The sequence below is a fragment of the Meleagris gallopavo genome, chromosome 2 (assembly GCF_905368555.1).
Source record: "Meleagris gallopavo chromosome 2, MGAL_WU_HG_1.1, whole genome shotgun sequence".
NCBI lineage: Eukaryota > Metazoa > Chordata > Aves > Galliformes > Phasianidae > Meleagris > Meleagris gallopavo.
Genome location: NC_139405.1, coordinates 69,510,964 through 69,533,751, shown reverse-complemented (window position 1 = coordinate 69,533,751; position 22,788 = coordinate 69,510,964). Strand labels below are relative to the sequence as shown.

The window sequence follows — 22,788 nt, the reverse complement described above, 5'->3', positions numbered from 1 at the left end:
AAACATGTACCAGAGGCTCCTTGTTCTTTTGCCAAGAATTGAATTTGAACTTACTGGAACAAGATAAATTATTTGCCTCAATATAAAAGAAAACTAATATTAAGCACTTTAAAGAATTTTTCTCTAAGCCTAAAAAACAGAAGGAGGCTGTATTTCCAGAAATCATTGGACTGTCAATTAATGTACTCCAAATATTTATGGGTTTGAATCAACATAAGTATTTAAATTTTATAGAGAGCTGACTGGGGTATGTATGATCAGAATTATTGTTTCTTTCCTTCTTGAATATTGGTACGTTTTACTCACAGTTTTCAAATGGAAAAAAAATGTGAAGGGCAGAACAACTTAACTAAAAATGAAAACAGGAAAATGGAAACATAATCTCATGTTTTGCCTATGACTTAATTTAAAAAAAAACAACTCTGATTTCCCCAAATTTAACCATGTTTTCACTCCTACATCAGTATTAACACATTTTGTCTCTGGTTGGTGGAACACTGTGAAATGCAGCTATAGTATCAAGCCCTTGCTCAATTGCTCTTAATCAGTCTCAGATCTGATAACCCCGCCTTTGTACATTTTAGTTTCATTCTCAGATTGTTTTTCCCTCTTGCACTCTTATCAACTTCTGTAGCAAAAAATTATCTGCTTTAGTCTCCAAGAATAAATATACTTACCTAGTGTAATGTCCAGCTTAGAGAGTTCATGTATGCCTTTCCTTCTGCCAAGCCTCTCCTGATTTACAGTAGATATTATTTCTTTTTAAGTTTTGCTGGAAATGGCTAAACTTATTCTCCTGCTTCCTTTTACATTGATTCTGACAGCTTTGACAAAAGACTTTTGTCCTTTGACTACAGTAGATCTCTATGCTTTTTACCCTCATTAAACCGCACTACTCATAGATGTCAGCCACTTGAGAAATCATACTTTCCAGTATTACAAGAATTCTTTTGAATTGCCCTGGATTGTTAATTGTCATTGCTGTCATCTATTGCTAAATCTTTCAGAACATGTTCTTTTGACAACCACGAAACTGAATTACGGCGATATTTTAAATCAGTCTTATAATAAATAATAGAACCACATGCATAAGGAAATGTCACATGTTGCTGGACAGTAAAAAAAAATATGGCAAATCTAATCTAAAAGTCTGTCAAGGCTTTACAGGCTGGTTTGGAATAGCAATAACCAAAAATCATAAAACCATAACAAAATCTTAATATATTCATTATTTTCTTCAACTATATTATTGCTTTTGTTTATATTAAAGTGCTCTAAGTGTGGAGGTGAGTGAAGGATTTTTTTTTTCCTTAAATTGCTGTATGCTGCAGATGATAAGTACTCTGAGAGTATGAAAAAAAAAAAAGATTTTCTTCATCTTCTTTGGGTGACCAAGACAATTCCATGATCTTAATGTCTATTCTGAAGTTGAACATTTGCATTGATCCCTCCAGTGAAAGTGTGTGGGAGGTGTTATAGGCCTTTTTCACTTTGGTGCTCTAACATCTTTATGTGAAAAGATTTTTTGCTTTTTTTTTCCTTTTTTTTTTTTTTTTTTTTTTTTTCTTTCTTGGAAACAGTTTGAACTGGGATCAGCTGTTTGAAACTAAGTATAATGGATGACAATTTTAAGCACTTTTTATGCTTCCAGAACTGAGTAAAGTGATCTTAATGTAGTAAATAGGCTAAATATGAATAAATGAATAATGTTGACTAAACTCTTCCTTTCAGTTATATTTTATTTATGATTTCCTTAATGGTGTTTCCATATTATGTTCTTGTATCCAAAGAACATAGAATGCTATTCATATAGTCCTGCTAGCAGATGCAGTTTCTCAAGGATATATATATTTTTTAATCTTTTTACTAGAGGTGTTTTTTATGTAGAGGATGAGGAAGATTAGTTATATCTTGTAAGTTTATTGGTAATCTATTGAGGATGTTCAATATCTGTGAATTGTTTTAATATCTGTGAATTATTTTACAGCAATGAACTGTTCTGCTATCACTGAACAAGAAACTGACATTCTCCTCCCTTTTACCCACACTCCTATCAAAAGTCCAATATATAATTATATTTTCCTGAGATCTAAGCAGAAAAATTGAGCAGGGGAACATCAGGAGAGAAGAAGGGTGCAGAGTTGTGTTAGAGGAAACAACTTGTTGAAAATAGAGAAAATATTCTGGTAGTTCAACAAAGTGATATATTATTAATTTGATTTTTTTTTTTTTTTTTGAGATTCTGAAGATATAAGTAGCCTTTAAAAGAGCATTACTGTTCCTTTGTACAGGAAAAGGTTCATGTGTTCAGCCTATTGCAAAGTGCATTTGCTTGCATTCTTCCTGTACAGCACAAAGGCAGCATTAATGCAAATGATAAATAGTTTGATGAGCAGGCCAGGTGGCATAGCAATGGCTTACAAGACTGCTGAGCTGAAGACACAGGTTTTAAAACAAACTTGGGGCTCTTGCTTCCTGGACTGGTTGAAGTTGAACATGTCAAGGAGGTAATGTGATTGATCTCTTTGGAGGAAGATGCCAGCTGGAGAGCTCACAAACTACTCCTTCAGGATTCTTCTTAAAGATGAATTGATGGCAGCTTCTGAAAAGAGTTACTCACACCGCATTCTTTCCAGCCATTCAGAGGTAAGACTCTACCACAGTGGCTGCTAAAAGAAGGAATTGAGAGTTTAAAGGGACAGGAAAAAGGTGTCCCTCATGAAAGAAACTGCAGGAAGTACATTCCCAAAATACACCAATTATTTCTATACTGTTAAAAAATAGATTTTTTTAGGATCCTGTTGACAAAAATTGTTTTGCATTTTTTTTTAATTTATTTTAGAAGTCAGTATTTTACCTGAGGGCTGTATTTTATTTTATATTACAAATTACTTACCCTGAAGGTAATCCAGGCTAAAATCTTTGCTTTTGTGTTGTACTTCTCAAAATTGTGGTGAAGCTATTGATTTTTCTCCTTTGCTTCACTGTTTTTGTAGTTCTCATATGATGTTTCTCTATTCATCAGAGACTCTGATATTTCTTTTTCTGATTAGGTACAGATGAGCTACATACTTCTGAAACTGACTGCTGGTTTTCCTCTGGTTTTTCAGAGTTTTTCAGCTCATTACTTTGATCCTAAGTAACCAGACTGATCACTTTATCTAATGTCAAATGATTAAAATGAAATTTACTTGGAAATTAACAGTAGCTCAATTTATAAAATTTATAGTTATTCTCTACATACTCTATGCTTATTTGATCTGAAACTACCTTGTGCTCTAATCATACATAGACAGTTGAAGTGGAGTTCCAGAAATGACTGGCCAGAGAAGGAAGTAGTCCTTCCTGACTCTCAGGAGTCAGAATTTTACAAATGGGCTATAACAGTATGAGAACAATTGTGAAAATATAGAAGAAATTTGGACAATATTTGGAAAAGAAAGCAGGCAAGGAATTTGTCTGGCATTACTTTATGTATTTAGGCCTACATGCTGAAGAGACTAAACAAGTGAGAACTCTCCTTTGGTTATTGAAAAATGCTACTTATACTGGGGAAAATCCTAAAAAGTGTGTCTGATAAAATGTCTGAAAATAGAGCTGAAAGCAGTGGCAGAATTTATTTTTATCACATGTGGATAGTCTGTTCACTTCTGAACCACATGTCATTTTTATCCTCTGGATGTATGTTTGCTTTTGTTCATGTTTTTTCTTTGTTTCTTTTATATGTTTTTGGTTTTTGTTAATGCTACTACTTTAGCATTGTTAGGGATTTTAGGATGCAGGGGGGAAGAAGTGATAAGCAACAGTAAGGAGTGAGGAAGGCATAACTGTCCACAGCTTGACCTGGGTGCTGTATTTCAAGTTGTTCATTTACATTATATCTTTTCAGTGCATAAATTTTTCTTTGGCAAAAAATAATCACCCATAACTTAATATCAAACTGAGGGGAAAAAAAGGGGGAAAAAATAAACTTTGGAATAGTTGGAAAGGACTGCAGGCAAAACAATCTAGCATCAGGGGTTTTACCTAATTACTTTTAAATACAAACTTATAATCAAGGATTTTTCTACGGAGATAAAGAACACAATTACATTAACTACCTTACTTTCCCTTCCCTGAGGGGATAAAGGCTGGAAGAAAATTGTGCATTTTCACCATTGCTTACACAGATTGCATCAAAAATTACCCTATGAGATGCCTGGACTGCAACAGATTGAGGGTTGATATGTGTAATAGTTTCTAAGTGCTTTGTGCTTAATGATGACTTCTGTCACTCTGGGCCACAGTCCTTCACGGGAGATCCTGTCCAAGCATGGAGTACCTGTGGGCTACAGTCTCTCTTCCTCCTCAACTGGACTGTCTTGAGCTGCAGATCTGCTTCTTCCCAAGAGCACATCTCCAGCCCCAAGTGGTAGTCTCTTTCTTTCCCTAGTACACTTGAGCTCTTTGGCATCCAGTGGGATTTTGCATTGTTTTTGGTGGCTGCATACTGGCTAGAAAGGTCTATGATCACTAACAACAGGTGGGTCGTGGCGTAACCTCAGGCCCTGCTGCAGTATCTGTAACTTGTGCTTCACATGGACAATAATCTCCAACATATTTCAACTCCAGTGCTTTCTCCCATGTGTAGTAGAGAGAAAAAGGTAAAGAGAGTTGCATGCTTTTGTATCTCTTATTAATTCTGCCACTTTAACTGAGAGAGCTCAGGGTGTTTTTTTTCTAGGAAGAGCTAGACTTTCCTGCACTTTATTTATGAACTAGATGCAGTCTGGAAAGCCTTTGATTTATATTTGCGCGACTTTGCTTTTGAAGCACGATCCAGGCCTGCAAAATGTTTACCCAGTCTCAATTCCCAGCAGTGCCTGAGTGAGGACGTGCTTTTTCTCAGTACTTCACCCAGTGGAGCTCTTGTCTAATAAAAGCACTAGATGCAGGTATGCTCATCACAATGCAGATTTCATTCTGTGAGGCATTCCTCTGTAGTATGAAGCCATAGGGCAGCTGTAGCGGTAGCAGTGCCAGCCATGACATAGTGTCACCATCACTGCCCCTGTCCTGCCATGCACTGCCTGGGGGACATGTGCAGCGGTCACCCTGCCTCACCTGGGGTTGTTCTTTCTGACAGCCTTCCCAAGGGAACCTGGCAAACTGGAGTTGCTGAATTCATGCCAGTGTGGAATTGCTTTTTAAAGTACGGATGAGGATGAACAAATATTCCTTGTTAACAGATGGCCCACTGGGTGGCTGAGTGGACTACCAAAGTTAATAGACTGAAACATATTTTGTGCCCTACATAATTCATCTGAACTTAATGAACGCTACCAGTGGCTGGAACACATTAAATGTTAACTAGAATTAAATGTTACTAGAATTAAATATTGTGATATACATAGAAATTGTGAACGAGAGTACTGTGTCTCTGATTTTCTTTTCTTTGAAATATATTTTGAGAAATTTATTCATTACGGTTTGTGTGTGTCCTAGCAGTTAGGAAGCCATAAATACTTATTCATTTTCTTTCAGGCATTCCTGTACTGCTCCAGCAATGAGACCTAGTCAGTGCACTACAGAGGTGTGCATTTGCAGGTTTTCTGTCCCCCTTTCCTCATGTTCAGGTTCCTCTGATAGTTTCTGCAGGACTGTAAGGAACAGGTTGCTTTAGAATTCCCTGAATTTGCTTACTAAAATTTCAGAGCCTATGGACTTGTAACAGAGAAAAGCAACCACCCTCTTTTCCTTCATTCCTTCCATTTTAACATTTTTTTACAACATTAACTGTCCTTACTGTTTTCATCTTCAGTGAACAATGTAACAACTTCAAATATGCTAGGCACTTTGCCCTTCTAATTAAACAGTGTTTTAAAAGAACAGTGGCAGTCAAGAACAATCAGATTTCCTTCTAAACTTTGGTATATGAAAAATGCTGAATTTGAATTTTTTGAGAAAAACACTTTCCCCTTGAGATACTGATTCCTGACATGTGCAACTGATTGTCATCTCTTTCCTACGTGACATAAATCTGTTTTTACAAGCTTCACAATGCCTTGTCTGATCTCCCATACTCAGCATGGCTTCCAGTTGTTCAGATCTACTACAAGGAATCAATGTTTATAGCAAATGTTTGGTGCAGCGCAGGACTTTTTCCACTAAATATTGCTTGCATGTTCAAATCCAGCTCATTTCCGAAGTCCCTTTTCCTATCTGAATGTCTCAGAATTAAGTCCTGTACATTTGTATTCACCCCTTCCCAGCTTCATTCCTTCACCTGCCTTTTTTTTTTTTTTTTTTACTTTTTCTCTTTCAGTGTGATGTAAGTAGTTCAAGTAGATCTGTGTCTCTAGTTTATAGATTCGACAGCTTGTATATCAGATGCTTATATGGCAGCACATTTTGCAGCACTATTTGATTTGAAGTAACTTTATTTAGAAGGATGGTTTTCTGTCTGTCTTCTTGGTCGTATTTAAATACTGATTATCAAATGCTAGGTTTTTTTTCTTTCCAACAGAGTGTGTCATACTATCTGTCCCAGATTTGTCGGAGTTCTTAAATGGAATTGCATAGAAATCAAAGCGAGTGAGAAACTGGCAGGACTTTACCTTTGAGAAAATCACAGCTTTGAAATGCTATCCTTCTGTCAGTCTGAAATCATCTTAATGTTTTCATTTCAAGAGCACACATTCTAATTGCTTTATGTTTTTAGCCTTAAAGAACTGGACAGGCTTGGAGGCAACCCTAACTGTTTTTGCTGTCATAGTATCATCTATTTTTGATAGAGTCATTAATGGCAGTAGTATATGCTAGATTGTTTTATGTCAAAGCTTTACTTTTGAACAATTGTACTAGATCATCTGAATATGATAATCTGTAGTAGATGCATGATCTTTTCAATTAAAATAACAACAACAACAAAGCAAAACCAAAAAATACAACAACTCTTCAAGATGGAATCATAGAATTGCTCAGGTTGGAAAAGACATTCAAGATTGAGTCCAACTGCAACATAACCATACTATCCTAACTCTAACAACCCACTGCTAAATCATGTCCCTGAGCACTACATCCAAACGGTGTTTAAACACATTCATGGTGACTCAACCTCCTCACTGGGGAGCCTATTCCAGTGCTTAATAACCCTTTCTGTAAGGAAGTTTTTCCTGATATCCAACCTAAACCTCCCCTGGTGCAACTTGAAGCTGTTTCCCGTTGTTCCATCTGTCACCAGTGCGAAGAGAAAGTCATAGAATCAAGAATAATGGAATCACCAAGATTGGAAAAGACCTACAAGATCATCGAGTCCAACTATAAGATAGCTCATATTTATTAGTTGATGCATTTAGAAATCAAGCATCAAATCCATTTAAGTTTCAATTAAGTACATGGATTCATTTTCTCTAAATACCAGTATAGCATTTGAAGTAAGTGTGGCAAGGTTTATTCAAATTATAGTTTCTAAAATTAGTAGGCTCGTATCTGCCATTTACATGGAGGTCATCTATATTCTAGCTATTCTTTTTGTCTTAGAAATGATGGATGAGATCTATTCATGAGACCAGGTCTAGTCATATCTGTTCTGCCTTCAGCATCTCTGCTGAAGATTATCAATAGGTGTAGTGATGTTTCTGTGGTTCTTTAAAGTTCAGTTCTATTTTCTTTTCAAGGCAGAACAGAAAAAAATATGAAGTAAGCAAAGCAATACAAACCTAAAATTAGACACACCAGTTATAGTGTAATGTGAGTCAAAATTATTATTGTTAAAAAGTTTCCAATTTACTGTTTCAAGTAAGCTATATCAATTAAGCTATAAATAATCTGGAACACGTGGAATTATTTTACATCCCTCTTGAGCTAGAATATTTTCCTCTGACCTTAAATTTTGGCATACTCTTAAGAAGAAAAATGTTTTCATGCTTCATGTTGTGTTTTTGTAAGAAGATAATCAGCACATACTGAATTTCTGGGTTTATTTCTTCACAATGCTTGTTGTTAATGAAGATCCTATACAAATGTTTCATAGAAGTTAGAAATTTCATAGGTTATTTAGCTATAGGTAACAATTGTCTCAGTTTGAATGTGTATGTGTGTTCTAGGAGTGTTACCAAAAATTTGTGATGAAATGTTGTATCCATGACGTAGACCTGTGACAATACATTTCTTAAATAGCAAGCTTGACTGGGTCTATTTAGCCTTGAGAAAAGACGACTGAGAGGGAAACCTGATCCAGGTTTATAAATATCTAAGGTGTGGCGGCCATAGTGGTGAGGCCAGTCTCTTTTCAGTGGTACGTGGAGACAGGACAAGGGGAAACTGGCATAAGCTGCAGCATAGGAAGTTTCGCACGAATGTGCGTAAGAACTTCTTCACGGTGAGGGTGACGGAGCACTGGAACAGGCTGCCCAGGGAGGTTGTGGAGTCTCCTTCTCTGGAGATATTCAAGTCTCGCCTGGACGCCTACCTGTGCGACCTGGTGTAGGGAACCTGCTTTGGCAGGGGGGTTGGTCTCGATGATCTCTAGAGGTCCCTTCCAACCCCTACAATTCTGTGATTCTGTGATTGACCTACACAGCTAACCAAGAGTTAATTAATGATCTGTTGACCCAAGAGTTGCTGCTTCTATCTTCTTCATAAATCCCTCAAGCAAGATGCATTTGTGTGGACTGTTTGAAACTTTGAATTGATTCAGAAATACCTCCATCCATTTCCACGCTGCTTTTGGGCCTGAAAGATCTACTGAATTCCTATGCCAGGTTTGCAAGTCTTAATTTGGGAAGATTTCATATAATAAGCTATAATTCCAGTTCCAGCTAATTCCAGCACTATTAAGAAAATAATGTTGATCCTTTGCAGGGTCAAAAAAAGAGGAATGATGAAATAAAATGTCCGGTTTTGTTTTTCAGATGTTTTATCTGTTTGTCTAATTTGGTTGAAAATTATTAGAGTTAAGGATGTTTTGCAGTCTAAAAGCAGCATGAAAAAAGCATCATCAAAATACTATGTTGTTAAAGGCTCTCAGTGTTACGTCATTTAACAAAAAAAAAAAAAGTATTTTGGTAAAAGGATACACACCAAAACAAAAATAAATTCTCTGTATTGCAGAGCTTATCACGACTTCTTGCTGAAACTGTTGTGTGTTTTCGTGCTTTATTACATATTTTTTTATGAAATCAATGTCAACTGACATTCAGTTTTAACCAGGAAGAATATTCAGAAATAATTCAAAATGCAGTATATATATTAGACAATGTGCCTGTGATGATAATCAAATAATAATTAGTAATTTCCATTAGATTTTTTAATGCAGTAATGTGAGCTATCTCAAATTTTAGAAGCTCTTTATTTAGGCCCTGATCCTGCTGGAAATACTAAGCAGAGGTTCTATTTTTTTTTGACAGTTCAGTGAATACACCAAACTGTATGAGATCTCGAAACAATACGAACAGTAACTCTTTTACTACCACTAAATAGAGTACCCTCCAATGTAAGAAGGTAGTTAGCACATCTTTTTTGCTAGCGCTGAAGTGAACTGCTACTTTATGAAAGACCTGTCTTTATCCTGTTGTTTGAAGACAACTGAACAAACTAATATTCAATATTGGTCACAGACCAATTAATGATCTGTATACCACACCATATGCTGTCTTGCTGATGTGAACAAGAAGGTTTTGGAGAAAATATTATTGCATCTACTTTCATAGTGAAAGTTTAGTAATCCAAAATGGAATTGTTAAGTATTGAAGAGGACTGCAAAGGGATTAGTCATCCTCTTCACTGCTGCTTTTGTGTTTTGTTACCTGTATAAACAAAAAAAGAAAAATTGAGTACTATCATGGATTACACAATGATGTTCTATAATATTGAAGTGCTCTGCAACTTTGTGTTAAAACTGAATAGATTAGTTAAGAGATTATCTAGTCTGACTATAAGCAATTAGTCTGGGATGTCACTTTAACTGAATAAAAATAAGTCTTCTTTGAGGAGCAGTATTATTGTTCCATGAAGGAAAATTTGTCTTACTTAAGATACCAACTGAAAGTACTTACTGTCTGCTAATATCAAGGAAAGACTTGTGATAAGGAAGCACATGGAGTACAGATACTTTTTTTTTAAAATACGTTTCTCTGTATCAGCTGCAGCATGCTGAAAAGGGAGAGAAATTCAGAAAATTTTGAATGTTCATAGTAAGTTGTCCTGCTAGCGACTTAGGTTCCTGTTTTGATAATTTTCTTTTCTTTGTCTCCTCTATTTTCTTTAAGGCCTTATTCGATTACAAGAGCTCATCAAGGCTCCATCACGATACAACCTGAGACTAAAAATCCGTCAGTTACCAGCTGACACAAAAGATGCAAAGCCATTGTTAAAGGAGATGAAAAGAGGAAAGGAATTCCATGTCATCTTTGACTGCAGCCATGAAATGGCAGCGGGCATCTTGAAACAGGTAATACTCATTTTGCTTTAGATGACCTAATCTTCTTCATTCCTAATAAATGAAAGTAATATCCAGTCTTAATGGCTTTTAACAAGCAGTTAAATTGTATGTTAGTTTTACTGAGGCCTAACTGAAAATCAGCGAAGGATTTCAGACATAATTTTATTGGCACCTGTAATGATAGCTGCTTCCATTTATTTATTTATTTTTAAAAAGAAACAGCTTGATTTGTCTGTGTGGGGGGAGGAAAGGGTACACCTTGGTATTTTAGAGAATTAATGCTTTGAGTGTTTAAATGCTTGCTTAGAGTTATTTTATATATATATATATATATAGATACATAGATATAATATATATATATATAATATATATATATAATATAATATATAATATATAATATATATATATATAATATATATATATAATATAGATATATTTTTTCCAGTTAAAGCTTTTAAATTGTGTACTTTTGACCAGGTAGTAATATTTGAATAGTATGCTATTAAACTAGCACATTCGTGTAATCCTCTGGAAGGACAGAACTAATTGATATTTTTAGAGTCATATTCTCCTCCTTTACTAACAAGACTGTGAAGGACCTGAACACATTCAGATAGATGCTTTCAAAGTGTTAGCTCTGTTGTGTACAAGATGAGTAAGTAAGAGATAGCAGAATCCCAAATACAGTATTTTTATTGCTGAAGCATATTCCAATGCTGTCACTGAAGAGAAGATGCAATATAAAGAAGACTGTAAAAAAAAAAAAAAAAGGAGCTTGTAAAAAAAAACTGACAGTAATCCTGAAGTGTGCAATAAATGCATGCCTTTGTGTATCTTCTTTAATATGGTGAGCTAGCCCCAAAGACTTGGAATTCCTTAAAGACCATTTTTCTCTAAGTTTTCTAATTGAGCTATGACTTGCAATTAGGTTAAGAAACATACCTGAAAAAAAAACAGTGTTCTACATTTCTAATACACAGCTTTTAGTGACTGCAATTCGTATTCATATTATGTATGCTAGCATATTGTATCGTTTAGTTCAAAAACAGTAAATACATTATTTAAGATTTGGAAAAAGATCTCTTGTTAATGGTATCTCAGGGTACGGCTGTGGATACAATTAAAAGCTGGCAAACACGCCTACAATCATTTTGCTTTATTGTTGATTAAGATTCTTTCATTAATTCTTAGTCATTTTAATAGCTGCTGACAGTTCTGGTCTTCGCTTAACGTAAAGCAGCGTAGTCCAATTGTTTAGCCCAAATTATTAAATGTATGTTTAATTCCTTTAACATCTTAAAAATGCAGATGGAAAATATGTATTAATAGCAGTACAAAGCTGCAGTACTACAAATAATCAGTGCATGTTATGTATCATATTTTTTATGTGAAAGGAAAATTTTATTTCACTGTATACAATATTGTGGAAAAAAAAAAGGATGAGTTGAGAGAAATGGGAAGAAAATGAAAACTATTCTGTATTTAATCATGTTCCGTAATCTGAGAATGAGCATGCAACTTCTTTAAATCAAATTCTGAACTGTTTTTTCAGGCTACTCTACTTGTCCTGAAGAATATAAAAAGAGGCTAGAGGAACAACTCTTCAATTTTTTTGCAATTTCTGTAATCTTTTAGTTTTCCATCTAGCTTCATTATTGTAATGTTTTAGAAGTGTCTAAAATTGGTAGTTCCACTGAACATGACTTCTGCTTTCAAATTTGAAAAAAAAAAAGTATGTTAAGAAAATTTTCTATTTGATTATATAATTCCAAAAGCACTGCTTGATGCATATAATAAGAAATGTAGGCATTTATTTAGATAAAGATTAGTTTAGACACTTGAATTAACTATTCAAGTTAATTCAAGAATTAACTATTCAACATTTATCTAATAATTGAGGTGTGAACCTGGGGAGACATGACAAGGGATTTCTTCTTGGGGTGATGATTATAAGGATTAAGAATGAAGTTGGGAGTAAAAGGTGGGAATAAAACCATGTTGGAAATAAAGAAAAAAGAGTACTTTGAGAGATCAGTGAATGACAACTACTGCTTTCTGGCCAATAATACATCGTAAAAAAAGAAATAAAAAAACTCACCATTGATATGACATGATTCTATCAAGGCAAATCTTAATGGTTACTACATTACCAGGCAACCAGGGAAAGCAGACAGTATTTAAAATTTTCTTGTGGAGATATTTAAAATATTCTTATGGAGATATTGCTTGGAGAGTGAAATCCCTGAGTGTAAACCGGAGTTTATATGACCTTATTATAGAAAAAACAAAAATGCTAACAGTGTTTGGTATTGTAAGGTTTCTACTGGAGTTGGGATATTTCTCATAAGATAATTTCTTTCCTGTGTTTAGTAGAATTCAAATTGCTGTTGGTAGACTGTACTACAGTTCTAAATACAGGCAAAGATATCCTTTGAAAAAGTGTTGTTACAATTTTTGCCAGTCTTGTCAAAGCTAAAAGCTCAATTCTGCGGCTGCTATTTCAAATGTGTTTTAGCTTTTCAAATTTGTTTGAAAAAGAACATAAAGACTAGTCATTTATTCCTTTCTCAGATAATGTCACAAGTAAAGAAGTTCACACAGTCTTCAAATATGTCTTTTGTATACAAATTCCACTGTTACTACAATTGTATAATTATTGCCTTCAGCGTATTTAAGAAGGTTTAACTGGTAGAAAATTGGCAAAGAATTATCTTTGTAATTCCTGGAAAGGAGGAAAATATTCTGTATTTGTGTAGCTTTTTTCTTTTTTTTTTTTTTTTAAGTGCTAAATGAGGTAAAAAAAAAAAAATAAAATACTGTCAAATACTAAAATGTTTACATAATAGTACTAGAATGTAGAAGCTTTTGTGGAGAGTGAGAAGATATTGTGTATCCATACGTGCTCTTCAGGTGAAGGAGTACATGATGCAGTGGTGAGATATTTCTAGCTTATTGCTTTAAAATAAATATTTACAGATTTTCTTTTTACACAATTAAGAAAAAAATGAACATTTTAAAATGCACAGTTTATGAGAAACAATTTGATATTACATAGCACGACAGATGAAGATGCTGAGACAGTATATATCTTGCTAGTAAAAATTTACATAGAGAGAATTTTCTTTCATGGTTGGAAAAAATGTGTACACCTGAACTATATGCTTGGGTCCTTGTTCTAAATGCATAATGCCACTAATCAAAATAGAAAAAAAAATTCTGTTAGATTATTCTTTTTAAGGAGATGAGGGGGCTCAATAATGAATGAAAATATTGTCAATTGAGATTTTGTGTAGCAAGTTAATGCAGCCATTAGTATGTAAAACTATAAGCCTCTTTCCAATTTACAGCTCTAAACAGTCTAATAATACTCTTTGTATCAGATGATCTGGTTCATAAACTTCTTTAATAGTCAGTAATCTGCTCTAACTGCTAGGAAATGACTTGCTGGACCTAATTTTAGTGCAATTCGAACCCAGTCTTCTGCAGCTTTTCATTTGCAGTGTGTGTGAAAAGTTACTATGTTAAATCAGAAACATTCATCTTTTTGTTTATTTTTTTTTTTAAGGCTTTAGCTATGGGAATGATGACAGAATACTATCACTATATCTTTACCACACTGGTAAGTGGCTTATAACAACATATGGATGACCGCTAGCAAAATCGTTACTTTCCTTAATTACATTATCTGACAAATCAAGAAAAAAAGTCTGTAGAATGAAGTGTGAGTACATTATTTTTTTTTCTCTGTTGAGTTTTCTTTCTTTCAGTTTGAGATGATTTAATTATTCAACAGTTCAACAGTGTGCCCTGGAAAGTGGTATTTCTGAGTAAATGGCTGACTCTTTAGTAGCATAGTTTGAAACTTTTAAATAGAGTTAAGTAGATAATAGAGTTGTGTGTATTTCTGTTTTCCTTTTACAGTTCATTAGTGATCTTACAACACAAGCCATTTCAAACATGAGGAAGGAAGTGACTTGGTAAAACTATACTTGAAATGACCCATGTTTAAAATTTCATTAGTGTTTAAGTCCTAAGTAAAATGAATCCTTTGTGGTAGGATGGACAGTTCATCTCAGAATCACAAAATGAGTCTATCAGAAGTATTAATCTGGAAATAGCTTTTTGAATAAAAAACAAAGTAAATTCTGAAGTTCATTAGAACTGTTAAGGCTCTGCACAAATATCTCTCATTATAGAATGGCAAGTTGTGATATCATGGATTTGGGAAAGCATGCAGTTGAATTTCCTTCATTAGTCTCAGATATTCAGTCTGTGTTAAATTTCATTTTGATCTATTGATGAAAACTGCATCTTTGAGTTGTATGCTGTCTGCTAGCATTTTACTATTATTCTTAAAGTCACTTTTTAAAAACCAGATTTTCTGTCAATCTTGTTTCCTTATTATAACATTTGCTTTTTTTTTTTAGGAGAGATAAGGACTATATTCGTTTGGTGCTATCAAACAATAATGTAATGTGCACAGACAGATTATAGGTTCTGATTTTGCAGTTTAGCTTTGGAGCTTGCATCAAAAATTACTTATTTTGATATATTAATTGCTTCTTGCCTGACATGTTGAAAATTCTGTCAAATAAATTTTCCAGCCACGGTGTTTATAGCAGTCTACTGTGTACTCTCCCATGATTGATTCGGGGTCTAATGCACTAGCTGATTAATGCACCAACCTGTGTGTATTTGTAATATATGATGTAATATTGTTTTGTATATTTATTACATTCCATTGTAAACATGAGTGTGCTTGGGGTAAACCATTGCATCTGAGTTTTTTTTTTTTCAAGGCAAAGATTGAGAGAATGGTAAAACATAGTTCTAGTCAGACTTTCATTTGAAAAAAAAAAAAAGTTTTGTTTCTTTAAAAAGAGGGAATGAGTTAGGTTATTTATAAATACAAAACATTTAACCCCTGTATATCTCAAGTGTCATATATAGAAAATAGTATCATAATTACTGCTTCTAGTTGAAAATAGTGCCTGGCATCTGTGGTTGATTTTTAGCGAAATTAGTGCTAACATATTTCATATTTTAACATATTTCTTAACATATAATACTGAATTATGTTCTAGTTTTCCATAGTATGATATTATGTCTTCTTCAGTTCTAGTCAATAAATAAATGTATTCAGGGATATATTACAAATAAACTACTATTTCATGGAAATTTAAATTATATTAAACTGTAAGCAAAGAACAAATTAAAAAGGAAATTAAAGACAAAGTTTAGACAGTTTCTGTCTTCAGTGAAACTAGAAATATGTTGCTTGGCAGTAATGTCTCATTATGTCACTTTAAAAATTTATTTAAAAGGAAACAGGAAAGTCAAGAAGTAAACCAAATGAAAATTCACTTAATGTGCTTAGCTAAACCAAATGAGTCACGGGTATTTTGTTCATCAAATATTGAAATTTAATCAATTGGCAAATGTCACAGTTGTAGAGAGAAATTCCTAATCAAGAATAGGTCTGTGTCTGCAAGCATGATTGGTAGATACCAAGAATGCTTTTGGTTAAATTTAAGCTGTGATCAAAAGCTGCAAAAGGTGCAGGCCATGCGCAGTCTCCCTTTTCCCTCCTCTCATTTAAATGTCTAAAAATAAAAACTTTCATTCAAAGGAAATATGCATTAAGTCTGTTCTGTTTATCATGTTACAGTCTGTTTCTGGTAAGCCAAAAATAATAATAATTAAAAAAAAGTGTTTACTGATTAGTAATAATATCTATGCCTACTGGAGCTTTTCTAACTACTATTAGAGTAGGAATACTTAGGCTGCTCAGAAAGTAATGCCTTCTATTTGTTTAAGTGGAAACTACAACAGATACAAAGAATACACCACCATTTGATAGAGTGAATTCACAGATACAGAGCACTGTTTTTCAACATATTCACCACCATTTGCTATGCATTTTTGCTAGTGATGAACAAGAGTCTGAATGCTGCACTCATGAAAACCTGCATGACCGTCCATGATGTGGCTTGTCTTTCACACCATTGCCTCCACTGCTAAAATGTACCATCCATCATGTCACTGTACTAACATCCACTGTTTGGTGTCCATAAACATTCTGCAAGCATTGATGTATGTCAGTGGATGCCTTTTTTTCAACATGGAGGATTTCAATTAATCCTCTTGCCTTCTTATGTGCATTTCCATGCCAGACACTATTTTGTCAGACTTCCTCTGTGATTTCACCTCTTACACTCCAACAAAATTTAATGGAATATTGGTGTGAAAGTTCAGCCTCTATTGCCAAACCACCAAAATCTGCCTCTGACATCGTTGGCCAAAAGAATAAAATAGAAGTCATTAATCGTAATTGAAGTTGTTCTTCTTCTGTGAACTGGACTGCTGTCCAGAAATGTGCAGTCCTCCAAATAAACAGAACGTATTTCCTTATATATACAGCAACTGTAGTATTGCATCTCAGTCTCAAAGATGAAAATGCAGTGTATCAAAATATTTATGTAATGTTCATTTTTTTCAGGACCTGTTTGCTTTAGATGTGGAACCATATCGGTATAGTGGAGTTAATATGACAGGATTCAGAATTTTAAACACGGAAAATAGCCAAGTGTCATCTATCATTGAAAAGTGGTCTATGGAGCGATTGCAAGCACCTCCTAAACCTGATTCAGGTTTGCTGGATGGATTTATGACGGTATGAATATCAGTGTTTAGTTACTTTTTTTGTATATGCTTGTGAATATATCTCCAATCATCCCAATTTTTAATTTCTGTGACTATACATTTTTTTGAGGCATGGGGCCAAATATTATTGTGATTATTATTTAGGCAATAACTGGGGTTTTATTTTAATATTCTACAGGCTGAAAACATATTATTGGTGAAAATAATTACATACTATTGGTGTAGCATCATGTCAAATCCCAGCCAAAATGGAGCTAAATCACATTGTCTCTTTCTTTGTATTTTGTCTTATTCATTTAGGTAGCTCTTTAATAATGCTTTTTATTTCATTTCTGCATGATTCTTTTTTAAAACATAATTTATGAAAATTACAAAGAATTTTGTCTTTCCAGTTTCTATGCACTGACTTAAATAGTATGTTTTTATATTTTTGTTTTCTTTCACTGCTGTTATTCTTCAGTCTCTGTTCAGTTTCCAGAAATGAAAATCACTTTCATCCAGATAAACTTTCATTGCTGACTTTTCAGTAATACTCTGCCTTTATTTATTTGTTGGAATTAAATCTAATATGGTGCTAAAAGGAATGGATTTATTTGAAACGTATCCTACATTAGAACTACTTTAATTTTCAAATTAATTGGAATAACTTGATTTGTGATTTGTAACATCTTTGCTGACAGAATTCTACTGCTTTTTAGAATTTTAGAAAACATTTTATATTCCATTTGAAAAAAAAAAACATTGTTTCTTGAAGATTGATATGTTAGCTATATAGTAACTATATAGATTGTGTTATGTGAGCCATGTAACAGAAGTAATTTTTTGTGAACAGCTGTTTCTAATTATAAGATTTAAAGATTTTATAGATATTAGATACTAAATGAAAATATGTATTTTTATAAGTTAATTTTCTTTTTGTCTTGTTTTTAGAAAATTATCCTGTTTAAAATTTTTTTCATCTATTTTTCTTTATATATAGTACTTAATATAAAAATTGGAAACATTTTAAGATTTTTAAGATAATCTATGTAAGAGTTGAATTATGCTGTACATTTAAAGTATTGTATTATGGAATCTGTAAAGATTCGTTGTTCATATCTCTAAGTAATTCCAAATAAGCAAGTTTGTCCCCCTAAATTTTTGAAATGTTTGATGGATGCATGTAGTTCATGTAGAGCTACTGACTATGATTTGAAGGTATTATTTTGTGCTTTCTTGTTTGCATTAATACTTTAATTCCTTGATTTTTATCTTTTTCAAAGTAAAAATAGTAGCAATTTATCTCACTCATTGAAGTTGTGTATTTTAGGCATTGATGAAAGATTTAATTGTCCTCAAACATTTTAATGGTTACCAAGATCAGTAGCAGCAGTTACATTATCAAAACACTGGGCTGTGGTCAATAAAATCATAGAGTGATTTTACAAATCACTGGAATAGACAAACTGGAATAGAGTTCCAGGAGCCATTCTCATGGTTGTTTGTTTTTTTTTTTTGTTTGTTTCTTTGTTTTGTTTTTTGTGGTGCTGTAAAGAAAGTGACATTCTTAGAAAAGATTGTGTTGCGATGCAGAAGCTTATTGCTAGCATGTTACTGCATGAGACTGTACATTACAGCAATACTTTTTCTCAGGATAGAAAAAGATGAAGAAATGCATGAAAAACATATGGGATTATTTTCTTGACCCTTAAGAGTCCTCTTTGTACTTCTTGAATGCTTTCTGTAGTCACCACAAGAACCAAGCATTCATACTAATTGTGACAAATATTTTATGGAGATTGTTTATGGAGGTGAAGCATCAAAATGTAATTTGATTACATTTAGTTTTTTAGTTGATTACATTAGTTTTAGATACTTGAGATATGCAAATAGAATTTAAAGCATTTTTAAAAGAAAAGGGGTCAAAAAGATGTTATGATCTAGCTCTTAGAAGCAGAAAAGGCATAAACAAATGAATTTTAAAAGAAATAGCTTGGGAAGGCATAAAATAAATGTATGTCATGATCTCTTTGCACAAAGTTCTTTCTGTACTCAGTGGAATAAAGTCATTTTATTGACTGTCAATAGTTGTTAGGTTAGACAAATTCAACTTTCATTTCACTGTAGTTAATATGTATTTTAAGTCAGAAATACACTGAGGAATTAAAGAGTCTGCACAGGTATTGATTGCTGCTAAGAAATACTCTATTAAAGTCATACAGGCTGATCTGGAAAAGTTGTTTTATTTTCACTGGTTGCAAATAGTGGCAGTTTATCCAGAAAAACAGTATCAAAATTTTGCTTAATAGGAATGGCTTTAGTTTGAGTCAAAAAAAGCAAAAAAAAAAAAAAAAAAAAAAAAAAAAAAAAAAAAAAAAAACACCTGAAAGTAGAGAATTTGCCAAATAAAAAACTAAGGTATATATTTCTCAGAGTAGAAGCCTCAAGCAAGTGTGATTGGTTTCAGGTGGTATTAAAACCAGGCACTTTTGGATCACAGAATTTATATGCTCAGTTGGTATTTGAGTAATGTTGTTCTTCCTCCAAGATTTCCACCATATGTAGATCAGCTTAGACATCGTGCCAGAGTTAGAACTGTCAATTTAACTCTGACATTTAATTAAATGTAATATTTTATTTTTAGTAATTCATAGATTTTCCACTCTTAAAGTTTACTGGCTTAAAGCTATTTTCTATAGACATATTTAACTCTCTCATTAGCATACCAACATCATATGATCATATTTTGCTTGTATAATTATTCATAATAATCAAATTGGTATAGAAAAATTTAACAGTAATGAACAGTGAATATTTTTGTGAAGTCCTGTTATAATATGCTTTAGCATGAAGATATACTGTAAAACAGAGGAACAAAAAAAACTTTGGTATACCTGACTTATTATTGTGTCTGTCCAAGCTGAACGTACTTAGAAGGAAAAACAAACACAATCAAACAATATAAGTTTGTGTTATATATATGTATATATATATAATATATATATATATAATAGTTATATATATGTTATATATATATTATAATTATATATATATATATATTGTGTTATATATGTGTTTCTACATCTATGTGTGACAGTCATCGTTCAAGCCAAGCATACTATGAATAGAGTGATATAAATTCAGGATTCTACTCTGCCACTGTTAATCTTCCACAGTGTTTTATGCCTCAAATCAGAACTTAGCGTTCATAATTAAGATGACCTAACAAATTCTACTGCTTAATTAACATGAAGTTTTCATTACTAATTGCTATTGTAGTCATCTGATTTAGCTATCTGCTTTGATCTTAGGTAAGAATGAGTGTCCTTTAATCTAAACTGATTATTAATTCAATGTTTTAATGTTTACTTTAGTAGCTGTATATGGCAGGTACAGGGATGCACTGTGGTACTTGAACATACTATAGCTAATATCAACATTGGGTTTCCTCAGACAAATAATATTTTGGGTCTGATACATCTTGTAGGCTGCTGTGCAGAATGGAGTATTGTGCTCCATTTTTATTTCTCTTGTGTGATTATATGTTTTTTTTTTTATTATTTTTTAAAATAATAATTATTCCTCCTTACCTTTCTGGTCATAATGTGTTTTTCAAGCTTAGTTCCTCTCCAGCATGGAATGTATTTCTCAGCATATGAAAGCCAATTTTAGTAGAAATTGAGAATGCTGGTAAATACTGAGTGCAAAAATATAGAGCATTTTTACATACCAAGGATGGGCTCACAGTATTTTTCTGTGTATGAAATTTTAATCTAATTTAAAAAACAACATCATGAATAATAAAGAATAAAGATTTGAAATTTGTAAGAGCTAATGTGTAGCCTTCCAAGGAAATTTACTTTGAGAAGAAAATCAAGAAAATTTTCTTGATCAAAAGAATAGGCAGGGTATTCTCTCCAAAGAATTGTCTAGGATATTCATTGTAAACGGATACTTTATCATGATGCAATAAAAATGCTGAAATGATAATTGCTTTGGAATTTTAAGTGATTTTTAAATGATTTTAAATGATTAAGATAATACTGTAGAAAAAACTGTAGAAAATAAAATAAGACATTAATAGAATGAGAGAAGACTTTGCACTTGCAGCTTAGAAGTCATCAGAAAATAGAATTTAAAAAAAGTGGTCTGGCTTTGTGTATGATAAAACCAAGGCTTACTGAAGTTTTAAATGAAAATGGGAAGTAGCTCCCACATCAGATAGTTGGACAGTAATAATACTGAGAGTACCCTTCTGCTATCAGATGACAAGTATGTATTTGCCAGGTTCAAGGTCCTACTGAAAAAAGCATTTTATACAATTGACTTGCAAATATATATCTCTGATTCATTTTGATTGAAGTTAGGTGAGAAGAGCAATCTAAGAAGAAACATGAGTAAAATAATATTGTGGAAGTTAATGAAAAGATTTTAACCAGGAGATACTAAAACTGAGCTGTTAGTCAAGAAATCAGGTAGATGCAAAAATGGAAATGAAAATGGAAATGTACACTATTAGTAATACTAGTAATTCATGTAACTACTTTCTTTTTTTTTAATCTAATTTTGTCCTCTATTTCCCCTGTTGTTTTTTGTTTGTTAGTTTTGTTTTGTTTTTCCCCCTACAAAATTCTTTGGTTACCTTTCTCCCAGATAAAGTAAAATTTTATGATGCACGTAGGGTTTTCCTTCAGCAGGCTTCGAAGTTAAATACTCAAATGACTCTTCATTTGGCCTAATTTCTCCTTCACGACGGGCTATTTCATAACTGTACAAAGTCATTTAAAAAGAAGCATTATTACACTAGATATGAATTCTACGCTGCGAAGAAGAAAGTTCTATTAAAACTTTGTTTTCTTTTCCTTCATAGTTACTTGGAGGTGAAAAATAGATTCACTGCAAGTGTAACATTTTACTTGTTGATTTAGTGTTCTAATGAAGTTTATGTGCTTACCTACACATATTAACAGATTATGCAGCTGCTTTTCTTCCTGCTAATTCCCCAGAGTGTTTTGATTTCTTTAGAATAATAAATGATTTCATGTTTGTTTGTGTATGTAATTTAATATGGTAATCTCCTTAATTTAATGAAGTTGTTTTATGGGATATGAAGAGGACTTTCAATTTGGTGAATAACTTGTTACAAATTAGTCATTTAATTTTTTTAACAGCAGGAGGATATTTATGAAACTGCAATTTTTAATCTGTACCTAACAAGTGAGAGGAAGTTATATCTGAGGTAGCTAGAAGGCAATGTTACTGGACAGAAGGATTTGATGAGAAAAAGGAGCAGTTAGGATTCATGAGGGTGAAAAAATCCATAAAAATTAAGAGAAATAAATGTTCATTTGAGAAAATCAGCCTCATATTGTGATTTAGAGCTTCAAAGATGAGAGCTTGTTACATAGACAACTTTATCCCTTTAGCAAAAAACTATTTTCTGGATTTGCTGAGATATGTTCAGTAAAACAGTTTGGCAGCAACTGTGTACTTCAAAGAAAATACTAAACAACTGCTGATTGCTGCATTACAAGCTAGGAATCTCCCCTAGGGACATTTAACTTCACAAGTTTAGGGATTGTGCAAGATTTTGTGCTATAAAATGTTTTAGAAATGATATGTCAGATATTTTGAAAATTAATATCATTATTAAGTATTTGACTCCTTGTAGTTTGTCATGGTTTCATGATTTTTCATTATCGGTGTTCCACATCATAACATCA

At 33.0% G+C, this 22,788-nt stretch overlaps 1 protein-coding gene across 1 annotated transcript in view; it reads left to right on the top strand.

Moving 5' to 3' along the window:
• GRIK2 (glutamate ionotropic receptor kainate type subunit 2) overlaps positions 1-22,788 on the top strand; it is a 366,322-nt gene that overhangs the window by 127,422 nt on the left and 216,112 nt on the right. Inside the window, exons 4-6 of the mRNA XM_085217584.1 lie at positions 10,251-10,432; positions 13,989-14,042; positions 16,923-17,096. Coding sequence (XP_085073710.1) covers positions 10,251-10,432; positions 13,989-14,042; positions 16,923-17,096 — 410 coding nt within the window. The remainder of the gene's footprint in view (positions 1-10,250; positions 10,433-13,988; positions 14,043-16,922; positions 17,097-22,788) is intronic.